This window comes from Ascaphus truei, chromosome 1 (assembly GCF_040206685.1).
Source record: "Ascaphus truei isolate aAscTru1 chromosome 1, aAscTru1.hap1, whole genome shotgun sequence".
Classification (NCBI taxonomy): Eukaryota; Metazoa; Chordata; class Amphibia; order Anura; family Ascaphidae; genus Ascaphus; species Ascaphus truei.
The window spans coordinates 444,501,346-444,527,394 of NC_134483.1; the positions used below are offsets into that span (position 1 = coordinate 444,501,346).

The 26,049-nt window shown below is 40.4% G+C and overlaps 1 protein-coding gene and 1 long non-coding RNA gene across 2 annotated transcripts in view; one reads left to right on the forward strand and one right to left on the reverse strand.

Moving 5' to 3' along the window:
• USP53 (ubiquitin specific peptidase 53) overlaps positions 1-21,664 on the reverse strand; it is a 73,153-nt gene extending 51,489 nt beyond the window's left edge. The window contains exons 1-6 of the mRNA XM_075616242.1: positions 20,795-21,664; positions 13,114-13,206; positions 11,152-11,286; positions 9,295-9,408; positions 9,119-9,201; positions 1,843-1,948 (exon numbers count right to left, since the gene is read on the reverse strand). Of these exons, the coding sequence (XP_075472357.1) occupies positions 1,843-1,948; positions 9,119-9,201; positions 9,295-9,408; positions 11,152-11,286; positions 13,114-13,206; positions 20,795-20,941 (678 nt within the window). The 5' untranslated portion in view covers positions 20,942-21,664. The remainder of the gene's footprint in view (positions 1-1,842; positions 1,949-9,118; positions 9,202-9,294; positions 9,409-11,151; positions 11,287-13,113; positions 13,207-20,794) is intronic.
• A 42-nt stretch (positions 21,665-21,706) lies between these two features.
• The window catches only part of LOC142503686 (uncharacterized), a 94,735-nt gene continuing 90,392 nt past the window's right edge, over positions 21,707-26,049 (forward strand). The window contains exons 1-3 of the long non-coding RNA XR_012804073.1: positions 21,707-22,108; positions 24,165-24,267; positions 24,912-25,126. This is a non-coding gene — a long non-coding RNA (uncharacterized LOC142503686). The remainder of the gene's footprint in view (positions 22,109-24,164; positions 24,268-24,911; positions 25,127-26,049) is intronic.

Genomic DNA, 26,049 nt, shown 5'->3' on the forward strand with positions numbered 1-26,049 from the left:
TCCACCTCTCTCCGCTCCCCCCCTCCCTTCCACCTCTCTCCGCTCCCCCCCTCCCTTCCACCTCTCTCCGCTCCCCCCTCCCTTCCACCTCTCTCCGCCCCCCCCCCCTTCCACCTCTCTCCGCCCCCCCCCCTTCCACCTCTCTGCTCCTCCCCCCTCTCCTTCCACACCTCTGTGCTCAGCCCCTCCACTCATGCATGAGTAAGCTCAGCGGCAGCCATAGGCCCCGCTCACTGTGCCTGCTACGCGACGTGTGCGCGCACGTTCAGCACTCTGTGATGCTAGTGTATGAACTTTTTCACACTAGAAACAACTTGTTGGGGCAAAGTACAGCGATACGCTGCAACCCTTTGCCGCTACAACCCAAATTGAAATTTCGGGCTGCAGTCGCGTCACGTGAGCTGGTTCAGCCAATAAGGGTCGAACCAGCTCTGTGACGTGGTCGCCATGCCCCCCCCACCACGCCCCCAATCGGCCGCGACCCAACTCCTGTGGCTAGGGCACATATCGCTGGGCTGCAGGAGTGCGCGGCAGAGGCGCATAAAGAGGCGTGCGGCATAGCGGGCACAGTGCCCGATATGGCCGCGCGTTTCCATACACGCCTCCACCGCACACTCCTGCAGCCCCGCGATCTGTGCACTAGCTGCAGGAGTTGGGGCATGGCGGCCGCGTCACATAGCTGGTTCGTCCTTATTGGCTGAACCAGCTCACGTGACGCGACTGCAGCCCGAAATTTTAATTTGGGTTGTGGTGTCAAAAGGTTGCAGCATCATCGCTGTACTTTGCCGCCAGAAGTTGTTTCTAGTGTGAAAAAGTTCATACACTAGCATCACCGAGTGCTGAACGTGCGCGCACACGTCGCGTAGCAGGCACAGCGAGCGGGGCCTTAGGCCGAGTCCATAGAAGGACAGGCCGTGCTGAGCCGTGCGGACGCTCCGCGCTGAGCCCCTGCATCCTCAATGAGGATGCCTTGAGAGGGGGCTCACGCGAGCGTCCGCAGGCGTGCTGAGGAGTTGGAGGTTTCAGCCGAGCGCCAAGCTGTTTTTCAGCGCGCTGTCGGCTGAAAACCTCCAATCCCAGCACAGTAGTGTCGACGTCACGGCGCCGTGACGTCGACGTCAGTGCGTCGCGGGCGATTGGCCCAGCGACGTCACTGCCCCGCCTCCAACCACCTCCCCCCGGATCCGATCGCGCCCGCTGGCTCGCCTGTATGGGCATGAAATCGCCCAGATTTCAGCAGGCGAGCCTCAGCGTCAGCGCGGTTCGGATCACCTCACCCCTCTATGGCCCGGGCCTTATACTCGCCAGCCATGCAGTATAGCATATTTCCTGACTATACTTTTATGCAATTCCACTTTACGCCGTGAATTGTAAAAAAGGTGCTACTCTCTCTTGTCAACCAAGGCTTCATGTTCCGGGTTTCTAGAGATATATTTAATTGGTTACTGCAATGGAATTGACGAAGCAGTGAAAGCCAAGCAAATATTATTACACGACAAGTACAAAACTAGCAAATAAAAGGTTTGATAAATAAATGTGACAACATACAACAATTGCTGTATAGTTGCATTGTTAAGTAGAGCTCTTTGATATACTGTAGCAATCTATAAATAATGATTTGCTGTGCATACAACTTATTTTATGCTGAAAGAGCGTGCAATGCACTGCAAAGTAAAACACAGCAGTGTAGTATGGCAGTAAAGTAGTTTACACCTTAATAAATGGAAATAGTGTGCCAGTAGATACAGAAATACAACTTCTAGTTTCTCTGAGAAACAAGCTCTGCCCTGTGGCTTAAAAATAATGCTGAGTGAACCCATACAAATCAGCTGCAATGCTTACCGGACATTTCCTATAGTCATCTGCAGTATTTGCTGCCTGCAGTAACTCCGCAAACATTTCTGGTTTGAGGCGCTCATGTCTCTCCATCATTCTGTCAACTTCATTACTAGAATAGGAGGGGGGAAAAACAGCGTCACAGGTCGACAACATTTCAAACGCACGTCAGGGAGAACTTTGATTACAGTATAGAGAGGTTATAGAAGGTAAGTCAATCTAAATCAATGGAATGAATGACAGTTTGAACCCAATGTACTTAGTAAAAAGTCCTCCTGGTCAGAAATACCATAATCAAGAGCATTTTACTGAGGGACACTATGGGAGTTTCTTTCAGAGAATTTTAACTTGATTATTTTAAAAGATTATGATTTATGGCCAAACATTTGCAACAAACCTGTGTTCACATAAAGGGGTTTACCACGATAACAAATCTGGAGACGTTTGCTAATATTTCAGGCTGTAGTGGAAAGGCAATAGAAATGTGTATGCCTACATATGTAGGTGAAACATTTAAATCTGATGCACATTATGTTATAGTAGACTCCTCAATAGACAGACAAGACACAAACCTGATAAATGCTAATTAAATGGCAACAGCCATTGAGAAGCCGCTGCGCTTGTGTTGGATGCACGTTATTGAGGCTTGCTTGTAACTGGTGTGCGCACAATGCTGCAGGACTCATGTTATGTATCAGAGAAAAAGTACTGTCTAAAAATTCAGGTTTTCACTTCAATTTTAGTGTATCTGAATAGGAATATATTCCATTGCACAGGGCTGACACTGGTATAGCTGGAAAGAATAGAAAATCATAATTTCCATTATGTATAAGACCACATAAAAAGGGGCACTTAAAGTTAGTGGGACAACACAATACTAACAACCTATCAGTGTAATTGGCTTCCTTAGAAGGATTAAATCACCTTAACCTCTTACGTAACCACCTTACTTATTTGTATCTTGTCAGAAATTAATATGTATTGCAAACGTATCAACTACTTATGTTTTGTCTGTTTGACCAATGATGGTACCACAATTACTTGGCAAAAAAAATGAGCAAAGCCAACGACTCCCCAGGGGCTTGAAGGTCTGGCAATCCAGAAGACACTAGATATAGATTGTAAATGCCCTCCAAAGCCCATGCTTACAATTAAAATTATTATTTTAACACCGCACGTATACTTGGCCACTGATTATTTTCAAAAGGTGGCAATAAGAAAAAAAGCCACATATGTTTGAAGACAGAAGTACCAGTATGGTGTAGTATATTTAATTCCATTGGCAAGAGAGTAAAAGAATAGAAAATTAACTCACAAACTAGTGTATTTCAAGTTCTCTTATCTGTAGTGTTTCTGAGTATTGGTTTTCTGTGTTGTTAGTTAGTGTCCTCCTTACAGAATGGGTGGGGGGGGGGGGGTGGAGAATTCATGTGCCAGTGGTTTCTCCCATGCCTGGTGTTGTGCTGTCAGACGTGATGATGTCACTGGCTGGACTCCGAAAACATTCACAACGTCTGCATGTTTTACAGATCCTCGTATGCTTCGTCAGAAGTAGTGCAGTGATGAAGGGGAGCCCCTTAAATAGCCTGGTCTTAATCCTTAATGGTGCACAGGTTTGTCAAAGCAATTACACAACTACAGAGAAGTGGAGCAATACCCGTCTCTCAGTGTCCCTATAGAAGTAATGAGTAAGTGTACAAAATGTGCACAGAAATTGGGGAAGTGAAATCTCACTTAGGTACTTGATTAACTAAAAAAAATTGTTTAAAAAATTGAACATTTAATAAACGTGTGTAATGATATCAACAATACAAAAAACAATGAATAAAAATACCAATGCTGTTCATGCTCTGTATATTTCTTTTGAAACAGGTTTGAAATCCTAATAAAGGGGACACCCTATCATCTTAAGTGGTGATTTTACTGTCATCAATTAGAAAATACTAAACCCTTTAAAAAAAGCATTTGTTTATAAGTAGATATACGAAATAAACTGCCATAATATGGAGTCTTGAAGAGACGCGTTTCATTAAATACTGAGGTCAGGTACAGTAAAAAAAGGAAAGTTGATAAATGGCATATTATAAAAAAATAATAAAAAAAAAAACATATATACACATACATACATACACATTATATATATCTATATATATCTATATATATATATATATATATATCTATATATATATAGATATATATCTATATCACAATTATTAAGGTTATGGTGGGTAAAAAAAAGTGACAAAAACCCTCCACAGTAAAGCATAAAGCAACTGTAAAGATCACTGTATGTTCATTTGCATACCTAGTCTAGTCTCAAACCAGCTTAGCCATTACAACCAACCTCACACTGATACCCATCAAGGTTGAAACATGTCTGTGAGTGGGTTTAATGGCTTCGAATCTCATCCCAGCCTCTGTCTAAAAGCTGTATTTATAACAGCATGCATTGGCTTGAGGATTTGCTTGTGTAATACGAGCTTGAGACAAAAGGTGGCACTGAGTGTTCATTTGCATGTCATTTCCCAGAATCCCTTGCTGCAGTGGAAGCGCTGTATGCTGGGTGATAATGGGGAAAGACAGGGTTGCAGACCTGTCTAAGACATGCAAATGAACATACAGTATATATAGATATATATTTAAAATATGCTATATCCAACTGCAAGTTAAGCCCGGATGGCGTTAGGGTTTGAAGTTGATCAAAATAGTTTCACGACGACAACGTTTGTCCGTTTGTTACTGGGGCTAACTATTTCTATCCCTTTGATTGTTAATCCATCTGATTTGAAATTATATTCCAAAAAATGTTTTAAAGGGCAATGGTCACAATTTCTCTCAATACTTCTTCTGTGCACGAAAAATCGGGCTTTTAATTTTATTTTAATCCTCCCCTATTGTTTTCTACACTGGCATTCCAACACGTATACTATATATGCATGGCTGCAATTAAAAAACATTCATTGATGTGTTATGTTTTCCCAGTGACACATGAGGATATGTTTGACTGATTTGTTCCATCAAAAAAGGAACATGTTATACACACTTCTGTTTCAAACCCTTAAAGCAGTCACATGGCTTATGGGCCAGCCATCCAACTGAAATATGTGCTCTTCCCTTAACGATAGGGGCTAAAAATACTTTGTAGATTCCAGCCTTTTCAAAATACAATCCTTGGATTTTCAGATAGATCATCTTGATTTAGGGTTGCCACACTTAAAATAATCTGTAATGAGGTTTTCACTGCAGTTCTTTAAAAAAAATATTTTGTTAAGATCTGACTGCTCCACAAAGTCGATTTCTCTTGTGCAATTCCTGCATAGTCTCTGGAATTGGCCATGTGGAATGTTGTTAATCCATTTGTCATAATGGCCACTCTTAGCATCAACAAGGCTATTACAGTGAACATACAGTATTTTTGTAAATTTTCTTGTATATATTTTGCCATCTCCAGATTGTGAGTTTGATATCTAGAAATTTGATTTTTAACTGACTAAAATTGCATGTGAATGTTAGGCCGCTACTATTTAAGTAATAATCCCCGAAGAACAGGGCATTACTGGCCAATAATGCCCTGGCTGGAAGAGTTGAAGGACCGAGGCGAAGCCGAGGGACTTTAACCCAGCCAGGGCATTATTGGCCAGTAATGCCCTGTTCTGAGGGGATTATTACTATTATAGGCTAAATGTAGACTTTTTTCATAAATAATAGACACTTTTGTATAGTTAAATAGATTTTTTTATTAAAATAAAATGGTAAATGCATGAAACCACCTCTATATACGGGTACACTGCAGATATCTATATCACACACTGCCGCCCCTCTGTGTACACACACACACACACACACACACACACACAGCAGCTCAACACACAAACTGCTGCCACACACACACAACACAGCACCTCTACACCCACACCACACAGCACCTCTACACACACACCACACAGCAGCTCTACACACCACCTCTACACACACACACACACACACACACACACACATTGGAACTCTAGACACTCAACACAGCACACACACACCAGCAGCTCTACACACACACACAGCAGCTCTACACACACAAACTCTGCTGCTACACACATGCTACACCCATAAACACTGCTGCTGACGCTGACACTGACACTGACACTGACACACACAAACTGCTGCTACACATACAACAGCACAACACACACACACACACAATAAAAAATGCAGCCACTTACTAAACTTTGCACTCCCCCTCCCACCTCTACACACAACACAACACAACACAACACAACACCTCTACACACACACACACACAAACACTGGACCTCTATACACAACACAGCACCTATATACACACACACACACACACACACACACACACACACACACTCAGCACCTCTACACAGATATACCACAGCACACACACACTGCTACTGACACACACAAACTGCAGCCACCCACTTATTTGCTTTGCAGACTCTTCCGCCCCGCCCCCCCCCCCCCCCCCCCCCCAATTCAACTGAATCTGCTCATAAAATCTCAGTCAGCTCGGAGGGGGAGGAGTCAACCCATGGCTGATACGTCCTGACCAATCCCCTGCCCTGTCTCAGAGCTGATACTTCAATCAGACGAATCCCCTGCCCTGTCTCAGCTGTTCTGAAAGCTGATTGGCTGGAAATAAACACATTGAAAACTACACATTCTGCTGCTTACATTCCAGGCATTACCGATTGGATAATGCCCTGAATTTTACTGCTTTAGTCTATAATAATATTTAAACCTGCACAAATATATATTAAAGTGATTCTATGTCACCACCCCAAATGAACACAATATCATCTATAAACCTTTTCCAGAGTTTGATCTTGCTCCTAAATTGATTGTTCTGTCAAATTAGTACATTCTCTCAGGGGGCCATAAAAAGGTTTGCAAAGGCTTGGGAAAATTTGGTGCCCATTGCAGTTCCACAAAGTTGAAGTAGAATTACTTCTCAAATATAAAACTGTTTTTGGTTAAAATAAATTCCAGCCCTTTTAAAGTTAACAGTCTCTGTTTTTCTGGTAACAAAAACGTATACATCTAAATAATACCCAACGGATTCTATACCAAAATCATGGGCAGTGCAGGTGTAGAGTGCCTGATCACATTTTACTTTGTCTTATCTGTAGCAAATGTATAGTGTCCTTCAAGTATGACTTCAACTGACTCGCCCTAGGATGGAAAAAGTTATATCAGTATATACAGAGAGATTTCCGACCACTGAACTTATGCCCAAAGTAATTGGATGGCCAGTTGGGGGATGTTTAGATTTACTGATGAAGTACTATCTTGTACGAAACGCGTTGTGGCAATTTTGTTGCGTCATATTACTCCATGACCACGCTATCATGAGGAATTTTCGTTGGACTGGCTTGATTCTGTGCAGTCAGTGGAAACCGATATCCAAAACCCCATGCTATATAACACAGACGGACTACCGAAATATCCAGTGAACAGCTTGAATTAATGTTACACGTAAGTTATGCAAACCTTTATTTTAAAAAATGATATATTTTTAACCTCTGGTGAGCTCCTCGTTGATCTTTTTCTGAAAGACCTCCGTTCGAGGACAAGTTTGGAGCGACTGCCTAACCAGGGGAAGCTGCAAGGAGAATGATATTTTATCATCTTCATCAATTTACTTCATCTTCCAAGCGGAGGAAGATTTGAATATAGAAGCAGACATGGATCTGTATAACGCGTAGTTACAGAGAACGTGAGTGTTTTCAGAGTCCAGCCAGTGACATTGTGTCGGACAGAGCACAGGGGCACCAGCTACACCAGGCATTAGGGAAAATGCTGGTGAGGGAATTCCCCATTCTGCAAGGACGACTCTAACTGGCCAAACGGTGGACCAATACTCAAACACTACAAATAAGCAGACTTTAAAGACACATTTGTGAGAACATTTCCTATACTTTAAATCTTTTGACAATTCAATTAAATATATCACACTACGTAGGTGCTTCTGTTTTTTGTGCTTCTGTCTTCAAACATACAGTATGCAGGTTACAACTGAGGTGACATTCTGTCCAACAAAGAAGCAGCAACAGGCACCAGGAGATGTATCTACTCTATTTATTGTTGGACTTTTGTGTTTAGTATTTTAGATAATCACTATTAACATCACTGAGCACACTTTATATACTTTTTAACATAGTGATAGATATACATCTCCCTCTAATAACACACACACAAACACAATTGTAAAAACTTAAACATGCTCTAAAAGGTTTTGAAAAATATCAAAAAAGGAAATTTTTAAGGTCAATATTTAAAACACAAAATGTTCAAAAAAGCTCTCACTGTGAAATGGAGAAGGAACACAATGAGGTTGAAGGGCTCCCTGAAGAAAAAACATCTGGTTGTGTCTGAAATGCTCAGCCCAAATTGGCATGGTGCAGTTTCAACTCGTCACAAATCAAAAAAAGACTACAATTACAATAATACATTAACATGCTAAAATGTTCCCATTTCACTGTAACTGCACATTATTTATCTGGTGAGCAGAAAAGCTTTTACTAACAAAGGCTGCTGATGCCTCTGACTCATTTTAAATCACAATGTGTAGTGAAGTAATTTCCTGCCACTCAAGTTTGAACAACACAGCGTGAACTGTTTTTGACGGGATTCATTTAAGACAGCCAAACTCTGAAGGCAAGGTTACATACGTTTTCAAACGCTCCAACAAGTTGAAGATTTGTCAAAGATTAAGATAAACATTTTAAAGACTTTAGGTCCCCTTTTATGTGTACTAGAATGTCATGTATAAAGAATTTTTTTTTAAAATGTACCCGTATTACTTAATAAATCTGCACTTCTCCAGGGCTAGAACTTTGAACTGACAGCTTCAAATACATTTATAGGATATCTGCAGTGTAAGAGTTTGGATCCATCATAGTCCAATAGCATACCCAAGGGCCATGTGTTGGTCACCAATGCAATACTTTTAACTATCCCAGTCACATGACCACGCCAAAGATTAAGAAAAGCCAATGATGGTATTGCACACACACATGGAATTTTGCCTTTTGCATGAGGTGCTAAAGAGCTGATTTTCTGAAGTACTTTTACATGATTAACAAATTAAAATGAAAAAAATCCAACATCACAAACAAAACGTTACCTCAGAAAGCAGTGCAGAAGCCATTACTATGCATGTTAATGTTGTTCTCGTGTCTGTAGTGCATTGTATATCTTTGCTGTTTAGGGGTTGCAAAGTGTCAGTGTTGACATAGAATAGAAAGCCTTTAGAACTTACCAAAGGGCTGTGGTAGAAATATAACGCACAAATTCTGTAAAAGGCAATGGATCGGATGAGGCCCCGCAGCTGCGGCAAACGCACTAAGGGAAAACAAATCACATTTATCATATAATAGAATATTGATGCAATGGGGGGGGGGGGAGAATGATACTTGCAAAATGAATGTCCATTACCTGTTCATACAGGGTCATTGCAAACTTCTGATGGGTGATACAGGATTTGGAAGTACACATATCACCCTCACTATTTGGCACAATATGGAAATGAATCCGCTGCAGTATGTTTTCCTGAAAATTAAGTCAGGATACGTGAGCTGAGAACTAATTAGGTTTAAAAAAAAAAAAAAAACACATCACATGCCAGAAGCAACACAATCGAGTGAATAATTCATAACTCCCAAAAATTTGATGACAAATGCAAAAAAACAAGTGACTATAAATAAAATAAAAAATACGTAAAATAAGGTGTGTGTCACTCTCTCGACTTGGCATAAACTGTTAAATTGATAAATTGTAGTTTTACCGCAGCAAGATCAGCCAACTAAGATATTACTTAACTCAAATTAAAAACAGAGGCAACAAAGCAAGAACATTTAAAGCAGCACTCCAGGTTGCATTTTTTTGCTATGTTTATTATTATTTTTAGTTATAAGATTGAAGCAGGGCATCTTCGGGATGAACTGTGTTCATTTCAGATTTGGGGCCCACCCTGCTTCCAGAGATACTTACCTCAGAAGGGGGTGTTGGCATCTCCATGTTTAAATGCCCCTTGTCGCACTGGCAAATAGGAAGCCGCAAGGGTTGACGTCACTGCTTCCTATTGGCCTGCAAGATGCTGAACAGTTAAAGCCGACATTATGTTACCCCCAACAAGCCATGCGCCAGAGCGGTTACCAGCACCACTACAGAGGTAAGAATGTCAGGAATCAGGGGGTCCTCGGAATTGAAATTAACGTAGTTCAGCTCCGGGGACCCACTGCTTCAATCCTAAATAGCAAAGAACAAAACAAAAAAAATTCAACCTGGAGTGCTGCTTTAAATAACCTGAAAGAACAAGATTTGCATTCAAAACAAGGTCACTTCAACCTTCCATGCTTGTGACATGGATTAATAATGAGCTGAGACAATACTTTAAACAAAGGGGTTTGAAGAAGAACATGTGCAAAGTTATTAACAAACATTACAGATTATTGGATCAGTGAACAATATTTTCAATTTGAGTTTCAGTTTAATAATGCTATGGTTCTAAAAAAAATAAAAAAATAAACAACAATACAAAGATATTATGCCTATAGTATCTTACAAGTTTGCTGTGCGTGTGAACAGCAACAGTTACAGGCTTAAAAATACTTTGGCCAAAGAATTTGACTACATGACCCTTACCAATAAGAAAAAACAGATAGTATTTAACTAAATAATTTGTCATATGGGATGTAGCATTGTGACTTTGTCTTGTTATATAGATGAGTTCACAAACCCAGTAGCACACCTATAGATAGATAGGATAGATATGTTCTGAGCTTGCAGGGGTTGTGTATGTGTGTGAATAACCAGCAAACAAAAAGAAAAATCACAATGCTTATACCTTTTCATTTTGCAAGCTTGATCACTACAATGAATGAAAGGTGTCCTGCAACACATCAGGCTACAATTTAAGGTTCCCTGTTACTAAAAGGTTTAATCTATTTAAATGTTCAGCATTTATCTACCTTATGTGCAACTGGAGAGACAATTTTGCTAAAACACTGAACAGTCGTAACTGCTAACAAAGAAATGTGCAAGTGGGCAGGTGTAACCAAAATGTTATATGCATTGTAAGAAAAACATAGGGGATTGTTTACTAAAGTCTTCATGTCGAAAACCGACTGCAAAAGAATCGCATCAAATGAACCAAGGGAAACAATCCTATTGATAAATATGGTGGTGGTGGTGGTGGGGGAAGAAGAATTTGCAGCTGGGAGACTTTAGTAAACACACCCCAAAAATGAAGAGCACAACTCATGAAACAGTGTATATGCAACAAGTACTCACGAAACATTCAGCAGCGTCATCCATGAGCCCAAGCTGAAACCGGTGCTCATCTTTAAAGCTCTCTGCCAGGGCATGTCTCATGGCATCTGATGGAAGCACTTTCTCCCGACTGTTTTGAAACTGTGCAAATAGTGACTACAAGTAACAGAAAGAAACCATTGCAATATTTTCACTAAATCCAATAAATACCTTAAAGCTGCAGTTCAGTCTTTTTTATTTTTATTTATTTTTTTACTTCAATAGTTTCATGTGGGCAATCTCTACTTACCTAAAGAGCTGCAGGTCAATTCGTTCTCCATGTATTGATCGGCGAAATTTTGGTGACATCATTAGAGCTGGCATATGTTTTTCTTCTGCTTCTGTCACTCAGTGGAAGCTCATGAATATTCATGAGCACTCCTGCACTGACATGTGCTAGAGGGAGTGCAGGGCTGACAAAGGGGTGTGCCAGGGCTTGTGACAGGACAGGAAGGGGCAGTGCCTTAGCAAATGCTTATTATATACGTACAGCTTATAAAATATTTAACAAACAAATATATAGAATACTCACAAATGATTATATAACCCCATTCTAAATGTGTTAAAGCAGTCTGTAATCCAATTACATTGGGATTCCTGGGTTCTTGTGCTGTTAAAGCACTTGGTTTTTAATAGGATCTACAGATAATCTATACATTATCCCAGTATATCCATGTTCCCTGCACGCACTAGCTCCTCCATTATCTAATTCTTCCTGGACACGTTAAAATACAACAAAACCTTCCTAAAATGCAATGTTCTTAACAGGAAACAACAGGTACATTACATTTGAGTATCTTGGGACACCTGTTTTTCTTCTATTTTTACAAGGTAGAGAAATTCTCAGAACCACCACGAGATAAAGACTCCCCATGCACATTCCTCAGATTGCTCAATCAAGGCATGTGTATTCCAGCATTTGAATCACCACATCACCAAACAGATGCATGATTACACAACTGAGCCATCTAAAGAATGTGAGCCTGTAGTTATGTACTGAACAGCTATTGGAATATGTGCATATTAGGTTACCATTGGTTTCAGCAGGGGTGGCCAACTCCAGTCCTCAAGGGCCACCAACAGGTCAGGTTTTCAGGATATCCCTGCTTCAACACAGGTGGCTAAATCAGTGGCTCAGTCATTGACCGAGCTACCTGTGCTGAAGCAGGGATATCCTGAAAACCTGACCTGTCGTGGCCCTTGAGGACTGGAGTTGGCCACCCCTGGGTTAGACAATTATATATAGTGCACATTGTCAAGCAACTAAAATGTTTCAAATATAACTAGTTACTTGTACATATCGGATTGATTCTTTAAACCAATCCCCAAGACTTAATCAATTAGTTCACAGTGGATGTAAGTGACACTGCCTCCAACCTCATGTCACCTCCTTGCAGACTTTTTCAGTTGTGCACTCATGTCATTGGGTTTCTAAAACGGATACATTTATTTACATAAGTCCTAGGATAGGATTCATCAGGTGAATTGTGTTATGTTAATTAGGAGCAGTATCTTTAACCCGGGTAACAAAAAGTCAATTAAAAAGGACAAAAAAGGAATTTGGATTTCTATTCTCACTAGCCAGGTTCTCTTTTTTTGCCTGGCTATGGCTCAGCATGAAAGACGTGCCGAAGCCAAACTATTCAACTTCATGAACCTTCCAGAACCTGTAGTTACTTTCTATGTAACCATATTAATTCTAGCCACAAAGATATAAGCCGTGTGTGTAACAGGAAAGAACGTGTCTGTTCCAGTGCATGCATATTTGAACCCTTATTCTAATGCTATCTCAACTATCTCCACACTGCTTTGTTGGACTCTACAGTAAAAAACGGGCTGAATATTACAAGTAGATTCACGAAACTTCAGTATTCATATGCAGCTGTGAAAGTCCATTGTGTTAACGCACATTCTAAACATTTTGGAAAATTGAACAAACGTTACCTTTAGAGCACAAAATATACAGGCATCTCCTAAGCAGACATGTCCCGTCAGACCACGTAAACTGCGTCGGAATATGTCCAGCTGCCACAAAACCTGTGTAACACAAACAATGATTAATATGGAACTAGATGTTTAATGTATACTTCTGTGTCAACCAACGTCTTTCCAGGCCTAGCTGTCAAATCAAATGCTATGACTGTTTTTATGACATCAAAACTGTTCACATGAAATGCATGTATTAAAACACATTTTTATTTTAAATATACAAAGTGTATCAGAAAACATATATATGCATAGTAAACATGATTTTCTGCAACACAAAGCTGTCATGCAGCAAGAACTGCTCATTTGTCTAGGGCTCACAATCTGTGCAGAGAGCTACATATATAAGAAGTTGTATGACCCAAAAGCAACGAGATGGGAAGGTAGAATTTATAACAATTATTTTTCTTAAACAGAATATACTGCTTGGTGGGTGTTTAACCATGGCTATCAGAGAGAAGTATTGTTTACAGGGCTGCAGACAGACGTAGAGAGCAGGACAACTGTCCCAGGCCTCGGACTGAATGGGGGACTGGGCTCTTTCCTCTGCTGAGTTCACAACAGGATGCAAACCCCCACTGCTCAACAAGACTTCAGCCCTAGGTCCCAGGAATGCTGTTGGCTGGCCTGCTTGTTTATAAAAACCTCAAACTGCGAGTCAATATTTAGGAAGAAAACAGTGTAAATGCCATAAGAATTAATAGAATGCATACAATACTGATATTGTCCATCGTGTTTCACACTTATAAAAGGCCGCATTCAGCCATCAAAACACGCATGTGACCCAAAGAGATCTGGGGGATTTCATTTAAATAAATTACTAGCTGAATGCTACCCCTGAATGGGGGAATTGCTTGTCACTCAATTCACTTACTCAAGTGTTTCACCCTTATCCCACCCTGTCATAATCAGAGAGCCAAGAAAAGGGGACGGGAGGGAGGGGACTCTTGACTGTACAAGCACTTGTAAAACACACAGTGACATCTCACAAAAGGGAGTAACCAGAGGAAATCAAACCCCTCCCAATACTCAGCTCACCAGGTTTGCAGACAAACTTTCAAAATCTATTTAAAATAGTTGTGTCAGATGTGAGTAAAACAAAATGCATATAAACGAGACCAAACACAAGGAAAGATACAATACAGGATGGGGTGGTAGTTTAGCTATTAAATGTCAGACAGGTTGTAGTTCAATCATTCAATACCTGGGTAAACAGGTAGATATGAAGTCTGTTTTTATAGATTTGCAGAGGGGCCTCTCGAACTGTAAAAGTCAGACTGTTCCAAAGAGTGGGAGCAGCGTGGCTAAAAGCTCAGGCCCCCAAAGGAAGTCGAGGAGATTCTGGGAGTCCTTCATCTGTAGATTGAAGTGAGCGAATGGGAGTGTAGAGAACTAGAAGCTCTCTCAGATAGCTGGGACCCTGGTCATGCAGTGCTTTGAATGTCAACAAGCCAATCTTGAAATAAATTCAGCATTTTAAAGTTAGCCAGAAAATATTCTGTCCCTATTCATTAATATGAATTCGTAAAAAAAAAAAAAATGTGGATTATAAAAATAAAACATCAAAATGAATAATATAGCCATGTGATAAACAGATGCAGTTTCATACATTATAAACAGCGGTGCGCAAACTGGGGGGCGCGGCAGTTTTAGAGGTCCCGCGCTCTCCCCCATGGCATTTAAATTAAATGCCGGGGGACCGCGTCAGGCCTCTATAAACACACTTACCTTCCCTTCCAGCGACGCGTTGTCCTGGTAACCCAGCATCAAATGACGCCGCGGGGTGACATGGCAAAGTGACGTTGCATGAACCTGCACGTCATTTGATGCTGTGGTCGGGGGGGAGGGGGGGCGACGCAAGGCGCTGAGGAGAGCAGGCAGGGGTGCGCACAGGGCAAAGTTTGCACACCCCTGCATTATAATATGTGGTGGCAGGTAATGGTGTCCTGTGTTTAAACCCTGCAGCAATTCAACTTAGTGAGTCAACAAATAAAGTTATCAATGTATTTGGCTGCTTTAGAAACATTAAAATCATACTTTAGAGAACTGCTGCATTTACGCACATCAGATACGCATCTGTTTTACTAATAAGGGCACCACAATTTCTTGGCAAACATAGGAACAGAACTAATCTAATAATTTAGACAACCAACTACTTTCTTTTGGCGATACAACCGTTTGTCAAAGGTTGTAAAAACCATTCCAAAGTATTTGTTTTAGGATACAAATGTCCAACAAAAATAAATAAAGATTTAACAAAACTGATTGGGGGTGTCAGAAATAAGCATGACTGCACCTTTAAAGTGCATTACACCTATTTCATTATTGTTTCACTGAATTTGTTCAAGTAATTGCCACTGTTTTTTATTGTATATAAAATTACACTGGGAAACTGGGCTTTTTGCCTGGGTACAAAATGGCTTTTTCGACAATTTATTAGCCAGTCATGGTCTGATAAAAACTGAAGAACTTTGTGTAAATGCTTCTTGGGTGTTTTTAAAGAAGCTGCCTTTAGCAACATGCACAGTGAGTGTCTAACTAGCAGAGGAGGAGAGGCCAACAACAGGCCAATATACGCACATACAAAAAGGCGGAAAAAAGGGAAAACTTCCCAGAGGAAGGCTATCTTAAGCCAACAAGAGCTTCAAATGTTGGAGACCCTTAAAAACAAACACATGACCGCCAACCGTTCTATCAAGGGGCAAGAGCATGAAGGGAAAGACATGGAAAACGATCTTGTTCGCCAAAAAGAAAAAACCCAGAGGGAGGGGCTGTCCTACTAAAAAAAAAAAGGGGGGGAGACGACAAATCCACAGGGGTGCACTGCAGTTCGTATGACAAAGAAAATGTAGATGTGCGCTCTGTGGCCGATTCATTTCACGTTATTAAAACGTCCCTATATGTTGCTAAGAGCGTCTGCGCCCCGGGCAGCATATATTGGTGTCAAGTTCTGCTGCAGACTGCACCCACTCCCAAAATAGTCTATCGAGGCTGTAGTAAAACTTTACAAATACTGCTCCATTCGTATACAAGAACAGTGCAGAAATGGGATTTAAGTTTCCCGGTGACTACAATATAAGATGAAAACAAAGTCAAGTACTTTCTAATTCAGGTTTTTAAGGAAAGTAGATTTCAGAGTCAATTGAAATTCAAAGGGATTTCCTTCCTTCTTTGAAAGGTCCCTTGGTGATTTTTTATCAGGAATCATCAGTTCAACTTCAAATATGAGCCTCAAAAGTTACTGCTTTACTCACAAAGGATGAGATATTGCATACAGGGCTCAGGTTAACTGATCCAATGCCAAAAGAGGAACACTTTAAAATGCAACAACAGGCTTTGTAGTTTTCTAGAGCTGAAGAAATGAAATTAATAACTGACAGTATTTGCCAAGAGCATTCAGTCTATTTTTCTACCCTTCAAAATGTGCTAGTGAGGGTATTGTTTGAAATGTTCTTTTTAAGAAAAGCTAGCTGCCTTTGCGAACTTTCTAAACGATCAAAGGTTATTTAAATATTTTTAAAAGACAGAGAAGCAATTTCAGACAAAAAAAATCATAATACATAGAACGACCATTTATATAGTATGAACATAAAACTTAAAAAAATATTAATAAGTTAGGCTGCTAGCTAGATTCCTTGCTGTCATTTACACCAGAACTCCAATTTAAAAAGGCATAATTTAAAAATAAAAAAATAAATAAAAATTTTAAAAAATGAAGGTTGTTACAGATTTTGCAATGCACCAGAAAAGAGCAACATTGAGCGATATAATTAAAGCTACAATGGTACTTTGCAATAAGTAGACAATTTAGTATTGCTTTGGATCATCTGATAAACAGTACTGATTCTAGGTTCTGTTTACCTAGTATTCATTAAAAATACAATTTTGATGGTCATAGCTATGTAAAATCATAACTACCCACTGCTCAAACCTTACGAGCGATATGTATCAAAATTGTGCAATTTATCCAAAACACAGCAAATAATTGAATCTGTCAATTTGGGAGCAGCGACATATATAGGATTCAATCTTGCTTTTTCTATTTTCCGCAGATCTCGTCGGAACAGAAGCTAATGCCATCTGAACCTGGCAGATTTATTCGGCAGAGTGGAAAAGTGCACCAATGCTAGGTGCAACGTTTGATACATCTCATTATATTGCTCTGACTCCTCTTAGAACCACTCCCCAAAACACTTATGGTGAAGTAAAGCATTTTGTGGGAAACAATGGAACAAAGCACCTTGCAATATTTACGCAGTCACGCAGTGTTAAAATTACAATGTGTGTCAGTATTAGCTACCCTTAATATATATCCCACTTCAGGTCAGGCACCTTGAAAGACAATATTAAACTGGCTGAGGGGAGAAGGAAAACATCTAAAATCTGCCCAATTGAGGTTGTTTACAAAGATAAGTATATGGATCACTTAGATTGTAAGCTCTTTGGGGCAGTGACCATTCCCAAGGTTTGATTTTATGTCTGAAGCACGTATTCCCATTATATCTCCTATTATTTTGTCACATGCATTACTGTTGTAAAGTGTTATGTACATGGATGGCGCTATGCAAATAAAGATATACATACATCATGCAGGCCAAAGTAGTCATTATACTTTTATCTCAAACCTTTTAAGACCACATTGATGCTATTGGACACAAGCAAGAGAGTTTGGCTCAAGATCACATTTGCCATCTTTCAAGCATCTGCAGCACCGAGTTCAGACATCAAGTTCTAGTAAAATGACAGCACTGCCAGCTTTCAGCTTCCTCTCTAATTAGAATAAGGCTGCTTAGAGCAGTGTTTTTCAACATGGGTTGATAAGAACCCTTGGGTTTCCCGGGCATCCTTAAAGGGCTCCCCGCAATTTTCTGGTCATTTGAAAATTGTAGCCAAATACAGAATAATTTACAATGCATCCGATCTCAGACACGCTGTTAGAGAGGGTTGGGGTTCCTCAGGATTTGACAATATAATTATAGGGTTCCTCAACACACAACAAAAAAGGAAGAAGATGGTTGGAAACCACTGGCTTAGACATTACAGACGCTCCCCACTTGCAGAGACACACACGTTACAAGTCTCCCAGCTGATTCATCCAGTTAGAACTATGACCAAACGTAACCATCACAACAATCCTCACAATGAAACATTAAATACATAACATACTGTACTGCACATGTGCAACAAGTGCAAAACGTTTAAGATTTTCAGGATTAAATGTCAAGTCGCATTGCATTACTTTTTGACATATTATAGCTTGGCTCTGAGGATCTCAAATCACAGCTACTAGCAAGGCCTATGAAAACAAGTTTAAAGAGGAAAAGAAATTCAGGTCACGTCAGGGATGCTTGGGAAAATGCAGGCACCTGCCAAAATCCAGAAGCAACTGCTTCAAGCTAACTAGTTGATGTGATAAGCGGATTACGATGTGGAACTCAAGCTAAATTTCCAGGCCCTAAAAATCAAGCAATACAAGTATAAAACATAGCAACAAAGGTCAGAAACAATCAAGTATTACAACAATTATAAAAATGCAAACTTAAAACACTTGTGCTGTAACATAACGCTGGTCACTCTTTTAAAAGAGAAATAGGCAACACGAAAAATGAAAACTCGACTCTGAATACAGAAAACTTCTCCCCAGCGAGCACATAGCAGATTTCCTGACTTATTCAGCATATCCATTTCTTTTGAATCATTCTTTGTGCCGACCATTAAGTAATACCTACTATTCCTACAGAAATCCAGATCAGGATTGTCTATGAAAGAAGGGACAGCTGATACATCAGGTGTGAAACTGGATGTTTTCTGGAGCATAACATTTTCTGTTTTTTTTTTCTCAACTTCCCCTGCTTTACATAGTTAGTCTATCACTCCTCTGTAGGGGAGTCGCATGCAAAATGTATTACACAGTCCTATGATAACAGATGGTCATACTGTATGACCAACAGGCTATATGTAAGGTGAGGACACTTACAATAGAAAAAAAACTAGATCACTTTGGAGGACTTACACCTACTGCAAACTACACTGTAGATATACAACTGAGGGACAAGAAGTAGGTACTCTCATATGCAAGAGTAAAAACATTTGTCAACATTTCAGAGACAGACAGACACACACACACACACATACACACAGTAACATCATGTATTGGCATCTCAAAAAGAGAGTCAGAACAAGCACTTGACACTATATAGAGAAATATGGAATTTATTACACCATATGTTAGAGTCCCATTGTTTGGTACCCCCAGAACAAGGTTTTTTGGGGACCAAAATGTCCAGGCTCTAACATCATATGTGATCAATAAACTATATATATATATATATATAAATATTCCATATTTCTCTATATAGTGTCAATGCTTGTTCTGACTCTCTTTTTGAGATGCCAATACATGATGTTACTGTGTGTGTGTGTGTTTGTCTGTCTGTCTCCGAAATGTTGACAAATGTTTTTACTCTTGCATATGATGAGATTATATATATATATATATATAGAGAGATATATAGAGATATATATATATAGAGATATATATAGAGATATATATATATATATATATATATAATGTCCAGTGCTGTTTCTGATGGTCTCTGGTTGTGATAAAACTAATACAGTACATGACTAACACACATCCTTAACCGTGCATGGACTGGTCTGAAGCTCACTATTTGCTTGCTCCTGGGAGTGCTGTCATCTTTCTGTATACAGTACAAATATATATATATATATATATATATATATATATATATATATATATATATATAAAATAAAAGGTGTCAGCATCATCAGGGCTGTTTATGTACATAACTTGATATCAGCATATACAGGGGTGCAACAATTGACTGCCTTTGTACAAACAAAGCTCACTGTCAGTGTATATGTGCTATATATGCACCCTATAAACAGTTAGTTGACACTCAAAAACCAGAGCTGCATCAGGATATACAAGTGCTCATTTGTATGTCATTTCCCAGAATCCCTTGCTGCAGTGGAAGCACTGTATGCTAGGTGATAATGGTGAAAGGCAGGGATGCAGACCTGTCTAACACATGTGAATGTGCTCACAAGTGATCATTTTAGTTGAATATATATATATATATACACACACACAGGTTTATATGCTGTGCAGTATCGATGTACAGTATGTATATCTTTATGTAGCCAAATGAACAGTGATATGCTGCACACCATTAGTCAAAAAACAAAACAGTATTACCGGTGCTGCTGGTTCAAAGGGATACCTGTCACAAATATCCAGCTTGAACTGTGAAAAAGATACAGCGCTCCACGGATTTGCCTTTTCACTTGAAAAAGACCTACTAAGGTCGAAACGGTAGTTGTATCTTTATGTAGAGCCATCCATGTACATAGCGCTTCACAGAAAGTAATACATGTCATAATATTATAACACTTAATGGGAATAAGTGCTTCAGACTTAAAGTATCAATAGGAAAATTAGTCTATCTCCTGAAGAGCTTACAATCTAAGTATGTGCCAGTATATACATGCCCACATGTGTACATGCTGTGCAGTGTCGGTGTCCCCCAGTATATACATCCACGTGTGCATGCTGTGGTGTGTCAGAGTACACGTACACACACACATACACATACACACACACAACGTATCTCACCTGTACGGCGCTGTTCAGGAAGCAGCTGTTCTGGCCGGGCTCGTTGAACAGGCCCTTGGTTGGGGCCAAGGACAGGACGCTGCCAGGCTGGTAAACCTTCCCCAGGTTACCCCGGGGCTGCCTGCGAAACAACCTCACCCAAGCCATGTCCCCGCACAGCAGGAAGGAGGGGGTATATATAATGTCAGAGGATACACACACTGCTGTATGCCAGTCCCGTGCCCCTATATACAGGTGTATGCGCGTGTATCTATAAATCTATATGTATTTGCTTGTGTGTGTCCGGCTCTGTACACAGGTCTCCGGGAAGCAGCGTGTCATGTCCAGGCTGATATCACACAGGTGTCCGGTGCCCGAGCGACTCCCACCTCCCGCCATGTCCCTCCGCTCCCCCCTCACTGCCCGTGTCCCCGCGGCGCGGGCACGTGACCCTTTGCTGGGTGGCTGGCGGCACGTGACCCGCGTTGGCTCACGGCACTTCCCAGAATGTCAGCCCGCACTCGTCCTCTTGTCGCCGTGTTCGCACATACTGTACACAGCGGCGGGCGGTGGGTGTTACTCTCAGAGAGACAGGGAGAGGGCGGGGCGATGGGAGGAGCCTAGCGGTCAGGAAACGGGAGGCAGGGAGAGTGGGCGCTGGTGTGGCAGTCCGTCCACGCGCAGCTTTCCCATTCAATAAGCAGAGAGCGCTGCCTTGGTGCCCTCGTGACCGTTAGTTTTCCCTGCCCGTGTCACCGCACGGCCGGTTGTTTCCCTGCCCTGGTCACCGCGCGGCGGCCGTTTGTTGTTGTTGTTGTTTTTGCCTTGACGCACGCGCCACGTTACGCAGCGAAGTTTTTGTTGTTGCCAAGAGCTCACCTGTGCGTGACGTACATAAGTGGGCGGGGCAGAGGTTAAAAACGCATGGGGGGAGGGGCGGGACCAGACGCCAAAAGGGTGCTGTTGTGAGGTCGGCCAATCAGCTTGGCCGGTGCCTGTGTATAACGTGGCCCGTGCTGGCAGTGGGCGGGGCTTGTGAGAGCTGCTTGATAGACCGGTTCTGTCAGCTGTGAGGTGGCTCAACGGTCACTGCGCAGCAGGGAAACTGCGCGTGCTTTCCCTGGTACACAGTGTACAGTGCTGCTCCTGGGGAGCAGAGAGCTCTCCAAATCGTGTCCTAACATATCAATTGTTAGTTCAAATAAACAAGGGTTCACCAAGTCATGAAATACTCATTCACTCTGCGTTATAGCAACTGGACAGACACAGCTCCTTCTCTTTCATTCAAAGTGGTCATGCGTTTAACTATGCCAAGGACATACTTGAAAACGAGAGGTAACTCTCAATGCATTACTTCCTGGTAAAACATTTTATAAATAAATCAAATTAGCATTAATAATATTATTCCTTTTATAACCCTGCAGTGTACTCTTGCTCTACATCAGTGGTTCTCAAACTATGAAAACCTGGGAAACCCTTTATTCATGTGATTTTTTTTGGATCCCCCAAGTATTAATTCTGTGTATTTAAAAAATGCTCTTGTTATAGACGTGCTTCTGTTTCCTAAATGATGTAACCACTTTCTGTATTATATACATTTTTATAATATGAGGCTAAAGCAAGTAATAGCTGTTTTGAATGATTACATTCAAAGTTTATGGCAACAACAAAAATATTGGTAACATCTTGTTATATATATCATGGAAATCCCTGGTCTCTGCTCTGTGGAGCTCACAATCGTCTGTGTATTGTTGTCTGCTCCTGTTGTTGACCTTAAATAAAAAGTCTCTTGCATCTCTCACGATATGTGAGTCTTACACCACTATATATGTGATGTATTTTATTTTGCGCAAATAAAATGAAAAGCAATGGTATGCAGAGGAACAAAATTCGATATATGGCGTAATATGTGTCGTATAACTCCTCTGCCAACACTCCCAAAGCCGCAAGCTGGTGCAGACAGGGCACAGTACTTTTATACAAAAAAAGTTGCACAAATGCCAACATTTAAGCAAATTACTCACAACCATGCTGTTTTTTTTCACAACATGATTTATCATTAGTTAGCATTAGTGTAATTTTTTATAACAAACATCAAATTGATAAAGCTCAGTTAAGTGACTTAACACAACGTTAACATACACGTTGGGCATAACGTGTATGTTCAAAGGCCAGTAACATAACGCTAAGTCATGTTTTCTCTCGGAAACAGCATTGCATCAAGTATAGTGGCCGTTAGTGGTAATTATACACAAAAGAGGCATTGCCCCTGATAGTGATGTCCACAAAGGTCTATTAAGTTTAACGCAGGGACTGAACGTTACTTAAGTCATACTTAAAGTTGGCGTTACTCCCATCCAGCCCCTGTAGAAAGGCTTTTAGAGAGAGACTGCTCCTCGTCTGAAAAAGCCCCTTTTCAGGGTCTAGATGGGAGTAAGACATACAGGTAGTGCTCGCTATCCAACGTTTCACTTTACAACGAATGGCATATCCAACGCTTTACCATGCAACCCTGTGGGCCGTTTTTTGACACCGGAATGCGTTATCCGACGCCTGATGCGTTATCCTACGCTCACCGCCACTGATTAACATGGGACTCACTTTACAACGGTTTCACTATCCAACGCTACTTCCAGAACGGATTCCGATGGATAACCGAGGACTGCCTGTACTTATTTAACGTTATTGGAAGCTAATGCAATGTTGTGCTACAATAACGTGACGTTATCTATTCTAATAAGCTCAATAACATCCGTTGTTTTTTTACACATAATTAGCTTTGAGGATAGGTGTTAACCTCAGGTGCAAAAAAAGTCTGTTACTGAATTAGGTAACATGACATGATGAGTCCTGATTTAACCGATCTGTGTGGATATGTCCCTTTGTGCTCTTCCTCTCTGCAACACAGGCTTTTTAATTGCATGCAAATGACCAAAAGTGGATGTGTTGTATGCAAATTTGGAGATCTACGCCCAACACAGCAATTAAGAATGATTTACAGTACAAGTTGATTCTTAAGATAGGAGTTTGGAGGCTTTTAACTGCCTGGTACAAATGTACCATGTGACACGGTACCTAGTGATAACACAACATATCTCATTGTAACGCAGAATATCCCAGACTTTTCATACGATTCAATGGCAGTGATGGCATCGATTATAATAACATATCCCCTGATAAGCAACAATGACACCTGCTACATCTGTATTAAGTGGTCTACAATACAGTGCAGCCTTCTCACATTTGTTAATTCCTAATCATGTTCAAGTCTTCCAAACTTAAAAAAATAAATAAGATAATAGATTATATAGTAGCAATCTTTTCTACTCGCGATAACAAACATCCTTCCTTTCTTTTTCCCATTGCAACGGCATTTTGCGGCTGTTTTTAGCAATCCTGACCAACTGGGAGGTTAAAATGGCTGCTGCTAGTCATGCTCATTAAGAAAACAGAAGTTGCCATGGTCATAGCTGACGCCAATGAAATAAAATACGGTGAGAACACAGCAAAAAATGAATGGTTTTGACAGAACTAAAGATAAGAAATAGATCAGCACAATATGGAGCAGATTATTACTTGACTTTTTTTTTATGGGTGGAATGCTGCTTTAAATTCTGTGTTACTAAAACACCCCTGTTGAGTTTTACTGTGCTGTGCTGATGGTCATTGGCAATGATATGGCAAACGCTACCTCTTTACCTGGCCAAGTACAGATGCTACAGTATAACGATGCTAAGCCATGTATACCGATCTCTCATTTGCATGCATAATTCAAAGCTAACAAATGACTTATTCATTTATTTACAGTTAAATAGGAACCACATGCAAAAATTGATGCAAATGAAAATGCATTGTAATCTCGCTATATACCACGACGGCCAGCGGGATTCTTCAATTATCAACATGTTAATCAGGAAGAAAACAATAAAAATTAAAAAGTCAGTAATAAAAAAATGAAAAAAATAGCCAAAATACACAATACATTACAGTGTTCACACTGTATCTCCAGGTGTAATAAAACAATTATTGACACATCCTCCTATAAAGTTATAAATATATTTTGTGTTGTGTGATGCTATTTAAAAAAAAAAAATCAGTGCAGCCCAATGGGAAGACCTGATCAATTCTGTATTTACAGGAGCAGTGCATGATCACAATAACAAGTCCTTTCCTGAACATACATGTGATGTGGTGTCAAAGATACTGAGAGCCTTTCATTTAAAGAATCGAGCCAGTGTCCCTACTGACATCAACAAATAGAAAAGCTGCTCCCTGTGAGTGAACAGCTACTGAAAGATGGCTGCCGACTTGGACAATATTTGGAAACAAGATGACCGGCTCTTCTGTGGTCCAGTAAGTTTGTTCTGCATAAAAGGATCCTTTTTTTAACTTATGGAATATACCCCCTCAAATTCCTGGCCGGGACTACTATTTACCAATTAATGTCTTTCCTTAGGGACCTGTTATTATCATAGGCAGTTTTTTTTATTTTTACTTTTATTTTAACATTTGCTTACATTTTTTGTATAATACTTTGAGAGACAGTGGGCCATATTTACTAAGCGGTGGGTAAGATGAAAGGCACCTCTCGGCCCATCGATATGAGTGTGCTGTGAGCTGCATTACGATTTAGCATCATTCAGTCAACCGGGCCATGGAGCATTCAATACTTTTTCAAATATTCAGTGCACATGCATCTTTCTTAACCTTATCAATCCTTTACAAATGGCTGTTTGCAGGGTTAGTACACACTATGGAAACGGAAGGAATGGTTTCCTGTTATGTCTGAAGGCTGGAGCTCAGTGATGTACAGTACATACTCCTAAAATCAATTTTCACAGGACTGTTTCAGTCCCAGAAAGGTCTGCAGATGGTTAGGATGTGGGTTTTTGGTGCATGACACACCCATCATGACTAAGAAAATAGAAGTATAAAGGACACAGACACCATTTTGCTGCTAGATGCCATCAAGTGCAGACTCTAGGTAATTGGCAAAGTGTTGTGCAAACATCCTGTTTTTGAATGAAAATCTAACATTGAGCTAATCCCTAAATCAGTGTGTGCCCATTGGCAAAGTTTGTACAACCAGAGCATCCATGTTTTTAAAACTTTCTGTTACCAAAGTGCTCTGCCCTGTGATTTTGAAAAATCATTTTCTACAGATTATTATAATTTCCCAGTTTAATTACATTATCAGTAGTGTCCACACGATTAAGGGGGTAATTCTATATTGGGAATATAGCAACGTGAAAAAAGCGCAGACTGAATTTCACTCA